The sequence below is a fragment of the Syngnathus typhle genome, linkage group LG11 (assembly GCF_033458585.1).
Source record: "Syngnathus typhle isolate RoL2023-S1 ecotype Sweden linkage group LG11, RoL_Styp_1.0, whole genome shotgun sequence".
NCBI classification, from domain to species: Eukaryota; Metazoa; Chordata; class Actinopteri; order Syngnathiformes; family Syngnathidae; genus Syngnathus; species Syngnathus typhle.
The window spans coordinates 4665630-4679571 of NC_083748.1; the positions used below are offsets into that span (position 1 = coordinate 4665630).

At 41.3% G+C, this 13942-nt stretch overlaps 1 protein-coding gene across 1 annotated transcript; it reads right to left on the minus strand.

Annotated features, from left to right (window-relative positions):
• Positions 1 to 1713: 1713 nt before the first annotated feature.
• slc6a1b (solute carrier family 6 member 1b) lies at positions 1714 to 13600 on the minus strand. The gene is made up of 15 exons (XM_061291834.1): positions 13204 to 13600; positions 12269 to 12607; positions 11910 to 12041; positions 11574 to 11674; positions 11066 to 11175; positions 9925 to 10057; positions 9115 to 9249; positions 8736 to 8839; positions 8048 to 8172; positions 7531 to 7643; positions 7326 to 7457; positions 6864 to 6966; positions 6685 to 6785; positions 5822 to 5989; positions 1714 to 4680 (listed from the first exon to the last, which is right to left on the minus strand). Exons 2-15 carry the CDS (start codon positions 12513 to 12515, stop codon positions 4573 to 4575), a joined length of 1812 nt encoding a protein of 603 aa, XP_061147818.1. The 5' UTR covers positions 12516 to 12607; positions 13204 to 13600; the 3' UTR covers positions 1714 to 4572.
• Positions 13601 to 13942: the final 342 nt, after the last annotated feature.

The window sequence follows — 13942 nt, forward strand, 5'->3', positions numbered from 1 at the left end:
GTCCTGAATGCTCATAAGTTACATAAGCAAAACAAAAAAATGTCACCATCGACCTCCCCGCATCCTAAATCGCCTCGCATTTGTAGCCCTTTAACCAAATGCAAGGGAAATTATATAACCTCGCTGCGTCATTCATAACGCAAATAGTGAACTGGAAGTAGATTTTATGTATCTACATTGGGTGATTGTGATGCGCTTGGAGAGCATGCATGCAAACAGGGAGCAGGCTGGAGTCGTTGAGCATGGGTGGGGGAAGGGGGGGTCGCCCCGGAGCTAACTTGTGACGCGCCGTTCTACCTCTGCTAGACTAGAGATGTCAGAGCAACTTCCCTCATGTCTGTGTCATCGATGCAAGTCACACTTGTGCACCGCCACATGCCCAAATAAGCAAACACACACGCACAAATATTTACGCACAGGAAAACGCAGATGCATCTCATGCATGTGTGAGCGTGCACAGACACACACACGCGATATATTAAATTGCTACAAAGCTCTGTTTTCTAATAATGTGCACCAGTGATTTCTGAATTGTGTACATGTACAAACATAGATGCAAGATGGAAGACGACTAAAATTCTTTAACATGACCTGTCACACGAGTCAAACAAATGACGTCAACTTAAAAGCACAACATGCAGATAAAGTGATAATCTGGAAGCTAACCAGTTGGTGACGTCAGTGAAGACAAACTCAAATGTTAATACAAGTCTTTCATTTACAAAAGGTTGGCAGTAAACGATGAATAGAAGAGGCCCAAGGGCGGAACCCTGTGTAACACCAGTGGTAATTGGGGAGGGGTTGGATTTTGAAAGTTTGAGCTAAATGTATTGAGAGCAGAAGGACATCTGTTACTTTTATATGTCTCTCTGCTGTAGCTCATAGAGATTGCAAAATCACATACAGTACTAAAAAGTAAAATAAAGTCTAGTGAGATTTTACATCATATCATTTGAAGTGGTTGTCAATTCTGAAAGGACACACGATAAAGTCTCAAGAAACCATGTTTGAGGACCGTCGCCGTATATTATTCACCCAAACTGTCCGACTCTCTGGTCATTCAAGGGTAACGCTGTCCTTGGAGAGCCCTGGTATAAACTTTACCGCTTTGTAATACATTCTGACTCAAGTGAAACATATATTGCCATCTGCAGTGTATTTGTTATAAGACAGTCACCTGAAATCTCAGTTACTCAGGCATCAAGCTCTCCAGCCGTGCTTGCTCTGTCCATGCGCATCAGTGTGAGCACAGTCGGAATGTATCAGCGTTGTCCAAACAAACTAGGTCATGTCGGGGGGATGTCTCGGAGGCAAACATTTATTTGTATGTTTGCCACGATGGAAGACGTGGTGTGAAGAGTGATGTCAAAAGATCACACAGCCATGCAGGTCCTCTGGCTACTTGACTCAGTCTTCCCTTCAGGAGGTCATTTTTACGTTCACACTTCTGCAAATCTATCAAGCCAGTTTCCACTAAACATGGATTTTTTTTTTTTTGAATCAGTTGGAGAATTTTTATTTTAAAAAATGTTTTGTACCACTAGTTGGCTCGAGCATCTCCTTGACCTATGTCGTGTTAAACTAGATAGTTGGATGGATGCTGTGCAAAGGTTAAAAGTCTCCAAAGGTTATTGCCTGACTGTCAAATTACTTCGGTTCCTCGGTCCATGCAGTCCAATAACACAACACAGCCATTATAATCTATAGGTCTTTATTTATTTTTTTTGCAGATAACATATATTGCATCATGCTTTTTCATAGAACACATCTAAAGACATTTATTATATATATATTTTTTTTACATATAATATTTTACATCAGGCCCAAGAAACAGCTAAAAATATACAAAACAATATTCTCTGACTAGACATTTCTATGACATTATCATCAGCATTATTACGCTATTCTGTTATGATCGTTTGTACAGCGAAGAGAGAGAAAGATGTGCTTTAGTCTTTCCGAGAATATCATTGCGGAAAACAGAAAATAATACACTTTCTTTTTCTTTTCCTTTTTTTTTTGCGTCCACATTGGATCGACAGAAATAAAGAAACAAAAAAAAAAGTCAGGTTGTACGGACATTCACAGATACATGTATTACACAGTCCAGTTTACAACATCATTCAAGAGAGAAAACTGCAGATAGTCACTTTGTACAAAAAAAAATGCATCGAATCCTTCGTCGTCATTTTCATTTACGTACTTGGAAAGAAAATACATAAATAAAAGAGACCTAACGGGACGGATTCAACCTGATTCCTGTCGCATTTAGCTGCCACAGAAGCAAATATTATCATCAATATTTATTCATTTTTTAATTCTCTTTCTTTACAGTAATAAGATAAGACAAGCTATCATTTATTCCTATTGCCGTGCAAACTTGATATGTAATAATAGGTTTTCCTTTAGCCTACGAAAAGGACTCGCCAGTATTTAGACAGATTCCAACCTTGATCGTCATTTATCATTATGAGAAATGATGTGCACAAAGAAAACGCACACACGCATAAATGTGTGCACACACACATACACACATCAGATTTGGATTTGTTGTCCAAAGATCCCAGTTTAAACGTTTTTAGAGAAGGAGAAATTTTAATGACCGTGTATTTCCTCAAACAGTGGCCGTACAACAAATGCCCACTTGAGATAAATAATCATCTTCCTCAAATACGCGGACATTAAAAAATGAGCTAAACCTATTTGAACTTTGTTGCTAACCAAAACAGCAATACCTACTGAAACACGTAAACAGTCTCTCAGAAGCCTAAAGAAAACGAAATAGTAACTTCCTCAAATATGTGGTCATTCCTCTATTTGACGTCGCAAGACAAATTGGGAAATTTCCCATTGGGAAAAAAAGGGTAATTATTATTATTGTCCGAAAGTCTATTGATCCGACACCGACTTTTCCGAGGTGCACTTGAATTATAATTATTTCAGTCGACTCTGTTGTTCACGCTGTGCCATTTGATCTCTGTTGCTAACCAAATCAGCAGCATCTACCGAGATAACAATCAAATCTCATGTTAACTTCAGATGGGGTCTTTAACGACAACTAACATTGGAGCGGACTATGATAGTTCTTTTATACTGAGACGCCGTCTTTTAACTGACTAATAGTCACGCCATAATGTTGGCTACGCTACAATGTTGTTATAAGAATTTATTAATTCCACCCAGTCTTTGCCCTGATTTGAGCTGTTTAATAGTATTGATATAAATTAAATTCTCATCTATCATTTTCATATTACTGGGAAAAATATATTTGTTTGAATAAAGGCCTCTCTGCTAATAAACATTTCTCCCTCATATGTGGCAATTTAGTTGAGGAGCTACGGTAGACATCTTTTTAATTTATAATATATACTTATATTACTGCTTCAGTGTACCTTATCCGGGAGCATTTGGTCACATCCACCTTTGTTCCTGAGGAGTCAGTTACTAAATACTGTATAGTTACTGTACTGGTTGTCATAGAAACCTATGCTATAATCGGTCATAGCTTCTCTGTCATTTAAGCTTATTGTTCGAATACGCGTTCACACGGGATGCTCGTAGGATTATAGTACACGACGGGATGTTGCCATGATTGACAGTCTGCTAAGGGGTGATCACATGCTGTTAGTAAGTTTGCAAGTGTACCTGTAATAATCGAACCGATGTGTGTGCTTGTTTGGTCCTTCTCTGTCTCAAATATACAAAACTACCTCAAAGTTATTCTTCAAAAAGAAAGGATTCCAACAACACACTGTACATAGTTATTGTTCTTCAGAAAAACAAGACAAAACTGTCAACAGTGATGACAGTTTTTGCTAGATATTCTACTGAAGTATATATATCTTTTTTTATTCTTAATCTTTTTTTTTGTCATAGGTTTCAAACTCGTACTACAAACTGCACTTGTGCTTTTTGAACGTATAAGCCCCCAGACACGGCTGGTAAACAGTTGAAATGAAATAGTCTGGATCTATTATATTTGGCCCCATTCGCATTCCACGTCCATATATTTCCATTTAATTTCTCACCTAAAACATGGCCTCTAGTTTATGTATTTACTTATTTTACAAGCAAAAATGCATTGAACCCGATAGTTGTAAATGTATATGTGAAGCGCTTTGTTACAGCTTTGGCTGTTATGAAATGCGCTATATAAATAAAGTATTATTGTATTTTATTGTATTGTCTTTGTACAGTTATTGTCGTCTAAACTATCAATGCGGGCCTTCAAAATGTAAAACAATATCTTTTAATGTAGTTTTACTTTCTAACTTATATTTCTCTTGTTAAAATGTTTTTTTTTTGCATAATGAACTTTATAAGTACACAACACGTTGGCTGGGTAGTTTCCTCCGTATGATACAACAAGAAAATAAAAAAAGAAAAGAGATTTCATAATTACAATAATAACAATAAATGCGGTCAGGTTGGTCTCACGTGTCCCCGGGAGGTAGGTGAATGAAAGCAGACGTAGACGTCTGGTGGTCGTTCCCAACCTTGATTCCGCTTCTCTTGGGGCGTGTTTGGAGCCCGACGGAGAACCGCTGAGACAAGAGAGAAGCTCGCGAGGTTCTAGATGTACGCCTCCTCAGTGGCGGGGTTCTGACTTTCCGTCTGTTGCTCCGGACCGTTTTCCTGAGCCTTCACCAGGACCACCGGTTTGATCATCATCCTCAGACGCTGCCGAGGCAGGACGATGACACAATGGAAGAAAACAGTCTTGATTTGTTTGAATCCTTTCATTTAGTCACATCCATCTATCCTTCTTCATGTGTACCATCGAACCATCTTATTTGATCCATCCCTATTAGATTCCTGGTACATACGCCAAACTCATCCTTGAAATCCCAAACCATCATCATCCTTCTCATCATCAGCACCATTTAAGTAAAGCCGCATGACGAGAGGCTCCATGGCCCCATCTGAATTTAGTGTGCAGCACTTGTGAGCTGTAATGTGCCATTTGATTGCTACAATTAAGACAATCAGCTGCCACTGCGCCTCCCGACACCTGCACGTCGCCGCCGACAGCCTCTGTAATTAGCGTCCATTTCCTGCTACGCTACTGAATGTCAAACTCCGCCACCAAAAAGAGCTTATACATTGGAGCTCCCAATGCACATCCTAATGTCTGTGATGATATGCCCCAAAAATATCAACTGCAGTTTGAATGGTGACATGCCTAAAACTGCAGTTCAATCATCTGCATACAATCGACACTCATTTCAAATGGTTGCACAGAACTCATTTTACAAATGCTTTTATCTTATGCTCGGCTTCTCGTGGCACTTATCCCATCTTCACGCCACATGCCCACGTTTGCTTATTGCAATAGTGTTGTGTTAATACACTAAATCGCATTATGCAAAGCTGTGGCACTTCAATATAGCGTGTGAAGAGTCTAAACTCTAGCTCGGGCGGTATTTTTTAGATTCTCAAAATGTATGTGTGTGTGAGGGGGGAAGCTAGGTCAGTCAAAGTTTGCATTGTAATGCACTTAAAACGCTAAGTATAGCATTACGGTGTATCCGAAACGTATTCACAGCGCTCCAGTGCTTTTTCTCCATTTTATTTCACAGTCTTATTACAAAATGGATTTTTCTTTTCCCGGTAACATATTGCTTTGATCATCAACTAAATAGAGCCAAGTATCTTCACTGTGTAAGCCTCAATACTATTTGCCTCAAGCATTTTGAATGTTTCACTTTTAATTTCATGGCTCACGCTGCAATTATTAGATAAGCAGCGTTTCTCGCCCCCAAAGCCCCACCCCAGTGTGAACAACACACGAAAAAGAGACAAAAGCCAGACGGAGCGTTACCTCTTTGTAAGTGCCTTTGAGTGTCAGGAACATGTAGCCCATGTAGCCAGGGATGAGGACCATGGAGGAGAGCGCCATTAACCAGCCGACACCCTGGCCCCAGGCTGGGAACACATAGTCACCCAAGGTGAGGGGTACCATCTGTACCGCACTGAACAGGAACACACCCTGCAAATGAGACACCGGGGTACGAATGTCATCGTCCGCATCCTCACACATACGAAATGCAATTGAAGAACTTTTAAATCTCAAGTTTGTCTCTGAAGGACACCTGTAGTTGGTCAAAACAACACCAAAATGGCCACTTCTATCCAACATAGAGGTCTGTTTTATTGTGATAATTGATTTTTCAAGTTGCAAAGTTAAACTGCCTTTTGAAGAATCTGCAGGAAGCTCAAGAACCAAAACTTGGTTTGAAGAAGGTAAAGCCCTCAAAATGGCACACACCGGTTTGGAAAATCTACAAAACACACCTGTCAGTCATGTTGAAATACTTTTGACAAATTATTTGAATGAAAGTGTTTCAAAAGAAGATTTAGCATTACATACCATTATGCACTAGCTATCTTGGTAGCGCATAATGCCAGGTACGGCAAAAGCAAGTTTTGTAGCACGTTACACTGTGCCATATAAAATAAATATAATACATGTTAAAAATGTAACTTTAATAAAGATTGTGTTTGGTTTACGGTGTACAGAAATCTGAACTCATCGGAGTGTACCATTAGCCTATGCAAGTGCTTTAGTAAAGTCATATTTGCGTGAAGCACACCGGTCATGACATAGAATAATTAATTGCAAAAGAGTAGATAAATAATTAGCGTAGTCATGACTCTTTTGAGGCTTTGGCTGTTTGTACGTACCCCCACAATGAGCGGTGTGAATACAACCCAGCAGGCCTTCCACCACATACAAGGACGGTGACCGATCATTTCCTCAATATTGTCGTAGAACTTATTCGCTCCTGCAAAACATTAAACCATTGTGATCACCTCAAAATCTCCCTAAATAAAATGTTCCCCTTATTAAAAGTAGGCCTCACCATAGAACCATGAAATGGAGGTGCACTCGAAGAAAACGAGGAACAGAAGACACATCCCGCTGGCTGAGTAGTAGTCAAAGAGCTTAAACACATACAGGCCACCCTGCAGAATAGGACGCAAGAGGATGTTGATGAGGGAGGGGGCAGGAATGGAATCGTAACATAAACGAAGGCAATTAGGTTGTGCGGGCAAGTAGCAGGCCATCCGAGTGGAATGACATCGAGAGAGCGATGTCTCGTTGGTAAGGACACGACATCTCTGCAACGATGTCCTTAGAAGGTCCATCTCAACTGGACTCGATTGCTCATAAATTCCTTGGAAGCTTTTGTTCAGCATGGTTTCCTTTGGCGCCTGTGCCCTACTTTTCCTTTCCGACTTGATGTTGCGCATTTCAGTTGACTTTGGAAAAGAGTCAGCCTGGACTACTTGCCAGAGAATACCCAGATTGCTGTGTTTAATACCTGGGTGATGTTGGACAGTCCAATGATGTAAGAGACGAGGCAGACGATGGCGATGAAAATCTCACGCCGCTTCCGTAGAACGTGAGGGAACTCGTCTACCAGTGCGGTGATGAAACCTTCCACGGTGCAGAACTGGAGGAGTAGCACAGTCAATTCTTTTTCATGTTAACTCTTTTGTAATGGTCACTTAAGGTTCTGACAGTACCTGGCTGTCGATTCCCAACATCAGTAGCATGGAGAAGAAGAGGATGGCCCACAGAGGGGAGATTGGCAGCTGGGTGACAGCCTCGGGATAAGCCAAAAATGCCAGACCAGGTCCTTCAAACAAACATTGAACATTGTCGGGTTTTACTTCAGAATGATTTGTTTAAAAGTTGTTTCGGCTTAAGTGTAATTAAAGTGCTGCAACTATAAGGCAAGATAATAAAAACTAAAATAAGTAAGAAAGTGGAAGCTAACAATAAGTCCAAAGCGTCCTTGGGGGTGCTGAATGTCAAACTCGACTTGAGGATTTACAAAGGATGGGAAGATTTGCAAAATCACTGCGCAATTTTCTTTTTTTCCTAATTAACCCAGAAATCAAAACCCAGAGACAATTTTCCCCTTTCTGACTCAAAGAATAACACATCTAGCGAATTCAAGAGCTAATTATTTGCACGGCTCCGAGTGTCTGTTGCCTTTGCTGATTGTCGCCATCGAGCGTCAACATTGATTGCAATTACCTGAGGCTGCCACATCAGCAATGGGTCTCTTTGTCACGTTGGCCATGAATCCCACAATGGAGAAGATGACAAAGCCGGCGAACATGCTGGTGAAGGAGTTGATGCAGCAGACAATGACAGAATCTCTGTCGGGGGGGAGACAAAGCACAAGGCGGCCATTGTCACGCCGATATCAATTCCTTATCATCCCGTCACACATTGGTGAGCAGGATGGCGGCGGCGGGGAGCAATTGGGTGGGCACCCATTTTGCATCCAGTGCTAAAGGAACGGCCGCTTATTTTGAACCCCGTTCTTTTTGAAATGACAGTCAGTTCAAAACCAACGTTGGGATGCTGACTTGTGCGGTTAAAACACAAACGAGGTTCAAATAAGTTTGAAAGCAGCACAGCAAAAAGAATTAAACAATTTTAAAAACTGCACACAATACAGTCATAGTTCAGTTCTGTTCCTCAAGGAATTGGGGGTGGAATAAAATATTCATATATCCATCATATCTTTCTTATTTTTGGCACGGGATCTGCGTGCCGACGCTCATCAATAATCTCTTCAAATTCATAAATTGCTTATTGCCAATATCGACCCTTGAAAATGTTTTTCAATATAAAAATTTAACCTGATATTTAAACTAAGTCGGTAACCAGTGATTAGTCACACAAAATCCAACAAATGAGTGTATAATAACCGTACCTGTATACGTTGTTGTTGAAGGGGTTGTAGCTACCCAATGCGATCAGAGAGCCCAATCCCAGTCCGTAGGAAAAGAAGATCTGAGTTGCAGCATCCAACCAAACCTGACTCGCAGTGAAGAAAACAAAGTCATGACAAAACAGTATTCGTAACTTTAATCTCGTACATATAGAGCTTTCTTAGGGTGTTTTGATTGTGTCTATGGAACTCTGTTGGTTGAAGTCTAACTTTTTTCTGGCAAAATTTCCCAAATTGGTGGGGAAAAAATGTAGCATGGAAATAAATAGTAATACCAAAATTTGACGACAGTGAAATTAGGCAATACTCCATTGCAAAATGTTATATTCTCAGAAACAAAACAACAGCGCGACGCCCGTACCTCAGACTCTTTCAGTTTTTCAAAGTCTGGCGTGATATAAAAGAGGATTCCATCCATAGCGCCAGGCAGACTGATGCCGCGACAAAAGAGGATGAACAGCATAAAGTATGGGTACGTGGCTGAGAAGTACACCACCTGAGAAGGACAGAGTCATTGTTAGACCATTTCGGTTGTTTTCTTTGTTACAAGAAATTACGATTGAATTAAATGGTTTCAATCATTTTTCATTCTTGGATGGCAGCAAACAATTCCGTCTGTAAATGTAAAGCTGTCAGTGCTTGCTTTGAAAAAGGAAACTAAAATCCAAGAGAAAAGTGAAAAATCTTGTCCATTTTCTCGTTCAAGAAGAATAACCAATAGAGGAACAGGAGTCTACCATTTGCTCTTGGGCAAGGAGATGGTTCGCGACACTATTCAGTAAATTCCGCTCACTGTAAATTTCACCAATATAAAATGGCCCCGCAAAATTTAATTGCCCTTTTTGTGCTCGCCGGAGGAGAGGTAATAAAATCAACGTAATGCATATGGTAGAGCAGATTTGGCGTTAGAACGATTATACGCTTTAACGTTTTTTATGACACTACGCCACAACAGTTAAACCAACGCAGTCTCAAATTGGACAATTGAAGGGTAAAGTGAAGTTACGTAATCCCCTTCCACCCCCAAATCCCCCCAACCCCCGGGCACAATAATCCGACGTGTCACGGTGACAGCTCGGCGACCTTGAGCAATGAATCGAGCGTCTTGTTTGCGGCAAAACGATGCAAGCTAAATGCTTCCTTTGTGCCTTGTCCTCGGACACTGACTCACTTTGCCGGTCCAGCTGACCCCCTTCCAGATGCAGAAATAGACCAGCACCCAGGCGATGGCCAGAGTGATGGCCAGGGGGAGCCTGACCTCTCCAGGTTTTTCCAGGCCGTCGGTCAGCTGGTGCATGTTGCGTCTGCAAGGGGAAAGGAGTGAAGGTTCTCTTTTACTGTATGGAAGAGGATTTTGATTTGTAGTAAGCTTACATTCTATATGGAAAATCCCAAGAAAGTACGGATTCAAATTTGGTATTTACAAATTTCTGTAATTAAGGGTTACTATACCAACCCCTAACACCATCCCCTGACTTAACCCTAATAACCCCAACCTTAACAACCCTAACTTTAACCCTCACAACTCTAACCTTAACTCTAACCTTAACCCTAACAACCCTAACCTTAACCCTTACATCCTCCTTAAGACTAACAACCCTAACCTTAACACTAACAAACCTAACCGTAACCCTAACACACCTAACCGTAACCCTAACAACCTTCACCTTAGCCACTATTTTCTTTTTCTTTTTTTTTTTTGCTGTGGGGGTGCTCCCGATGAGCCCGTGACAAATGATTAACACCTCATTAGTCATGCCTTCCGTCTTTGTTTCTTTTTCCACGGGTGCGGTAGGTTTTTTATATATCAGGTTGGACACACAAAATGGTGTCAACTCTTTGTGTGTGATTTTATTGTCTTCTCATCAAAAAGAATAATGATTACCAATGCAGTTTTACCTTCGGGTCATCCATGAAAACTTCAAAATCAAATCTGAGTTTGGTTTCTGGTAACCATTGAGCAACATTTTGATGAGCTAGCTATGCTGATATCATGCATGAAGTTTGACTTTTGAGGCAAATATTTCTATTTATTGTTGGTTGCACTCCAAATTGGGCCATTTTTACATGGATCAATGTAATTGATATTTAAAGAATGACATTGCTCATACAGTGATCAGCAAGCTCATTTACCACGCGGCGGTAAATTCCATTTCCTGCTCTATGGTTATCATTACAAATTTCCCATTTGGTTATCCATAACAAAATTTTTAGAAGAATTTCTCCAAAATTTAAAAGTAGCATTTTAAACGCTCACTGAGCTGAAGTCTCACATGTTTTGTTCTGTACCGAGACTTTAATGTCCAACTTACTCCCAGAACTCCACCACAGCGCTAGTGAGGTTCCTGGTATCAGCGATGCTATAGTTGGTGTAGCAGTTCTCTGTGTTCCAGGAATTACCACAAGTCTGCCATGGCAGTTCCTGGAGAGAGCGAGAGAGAGAGAGGGAGAGAGAGAGAGAGAGAAGGAGAAGAAAAAAAGGATCTTTTGACTTGGAACACCACTTTCCCACCTCCGGGTCCAAATCTGTGTGCCAAGTCCATGATAGTCTTTGGGGGCTTGGGGGATAGGGGAGACATTGCGATTTCATGCTTCCCTCTAAAAACGGGATGACTCATCGCCAGATTGCATTTATCAATCGCTTGTGTAAAGCGCTAATTATGTGGGAAAGGAAGCAATAAATGTCATAGTCCCTTTAAGCCTTTACAACCTTTTTGTGTGTGTGTGTGTTTTTTTTTTTTTTCTCATGCAGCCTATGGTAGTCCTGAGTAATGTCAGGATTTTACATTGCCGTTGATTTGATTAAAAAAAGATACTCACTGTTGTGAAGGAATTGTACAGATAGTAAATAGCCCAGGAAATGATGACAATATAATAAATGTTAAGCCAGAAGGAGAGAACAGCAGCGGCCAGGCCGACACCTGAAACAACACACAGGACTTTCAATGAAATACAATTTTTGAGACATTTTAGAAGACGTATTGAAACTTTTTTTTTATTTCTTTTTTATGAATAATACACTTTATTACCTTTTTGGACGTTCGGCATGAGCAACTCTTATTTTATGTTATTGGTCTACAATCATATTTGGTAAAAAAATAAAAATAAAAAAATATGAAGAAGATAGCAGCTTCTGTTTCCTTTTTTCTGTCTTACCTTTGAACATAGGTGCCAGCTTCCACACTCCGAGCCCCCCAATAGACGTGTACTGACCAAGAGCCGTCTCCAGAAGGAAGAGGGGCATGCCAGCAAATATCAAGGTCAAAAAGTAGGGAATCAAGAAGGCTCCTGAATGAGAAGTAAAATAAAAAAGGGAGGGAGGGTTCAATGATGGGAACTACAAATGATTGACATTCAACAGCCTATATTCCAGATGTATAAAAGGAAAAAGAAAAAAATGGGCGAATTCAGCACAGGATGCCTTTGCGTAATTACGCACGGCTACTCATTTGGATTTTAAGCGAAATGGAATCCCGATATTGGTTCCTTTGGAATGAAAAACGAGTCCTGATTACCTCCGCCATTCTTTCCACACAAATAAGGAAATCTCCACACGTTCCCGAGTCCAATTGCGTATCCCACACACGAGAGCAAGAAGTCAAATTTCCCGCCCCACGTCTCTCGCTCGGGTAAGTCCTTTTTGCTCTTCTGCACCTTCACCACAAGCGTTTTGGGTTTGTCGTTGGCCGTGTTCGTCGGCGCCTCGCTCACGGTCTCCGTGAGGACGTGGCCGTCCGACGCTTTGGTCCCGTTCGTGGCCATGCTCGCGTCGACGACGAAGGAACGAGGAGGAGGAAGGGTACCACTTCAGCAGCACCGGTTCGGGTCACGCAGGTTCTCCGTCCCCTCCGTCACTGTCGGAGGAATGCGTAAAATGTTCATTCAACTCTCAAGAAATATATTCCACTTCCGCGTGGATTCGAATGCGTTACTTTGCTTTAATTGTGGGGAAAAAACAAAAAACGGCTTAATTAACGCAATAAACTTGTCACGGCGTAGCAGCGAGCGCTTGCGTACAGAGAAATGTGCAGGTTGTTCTCTAAAAAGCAATTTAGGAGCCAGACGCGACGCTTATGGTAGCGATAAATCTGCATCTACGCGCGGAAAACACAACAAACATGGAAAAAGATCATCAAATCCAGAGCAATAACGGAAAATCATACAAGTGTACGGTGATTTTGGAGCATATTTTGGAGCAGTTTTTCTTTTTTGCCCTACGCCGTGAAATAAACGCACGAGCGGGTGAGTGCGCGCAATTACGCACGAGTGTTGAATCTTTTCCTCTTCGAAGGGCTCACATTTATATCTGTGTTTTGAGATCTCTATACTCGACATAACAGTCCTTTTCTACAAAACAGGTGATTTAAAAATTCGTAGGATATTTATTGGTTATTATGAAAATAAAAGAACGAGCACAGAAAATTATTAAGAAAAACAGTGCGATACTTACAGTTGACTATTAAGTCTTCCTGATGAAAATAAATCCCAAGAAGTAATTCCTTGCACTTTATTTGTGCGTCTTGAGTGGAAATTTTCGCATTCGATCCGCTCGCTGCAGTAATGATCCCGAGGGTGGAGGATGGACGGATGGATGGAAGAAGAAGAAGGAGGGATAGATGGAAGGACGGCGAAAGGGGGTGTGCGCTGCTGTCCTTAAAGGATTGGTGCTGAAAGAGAGGCAGCCAGCAGACGAGAAGACGCGAGGAGAAGGAGCCGTCTGACTTGGAGCGAGCAGGGGCGTAGCGATGCGCAGCGCGCCCTCATCCACATAGTTGGTTGAGCCCCCTCCTCCTCCACTCACTCACACACGCGCGCACACACTCACAGCGACTAGTCCAACATGTCCAGTGTGGATGGATGGCATCCAGCGGATCCAGGAGAAGAGCATCTTCCTGTCCCAACGTTTTATATCCTTTCTCACCTCCTCTTTTTTTTCTCCTCCAACTCTCTCTCTCTTTCTCTTTCTCTCACTCACTCTCTCATTCACTCTCTCTCTCACTCACTCCCTGACTCACCCAAAGGACAATTGATGCCTTATATTCCAGCCAACTTGATAATTTGTCTATTTGTTGCAACAGTTTAATTTATCAAGTGTTGAAAGTGAATCTCAAAGTGATTCTTTCATTAACAGGTGTAGCAATAGTTGTGCTCATGTTTGTAAATGTTCACACTTGCACTTGTTTACACAC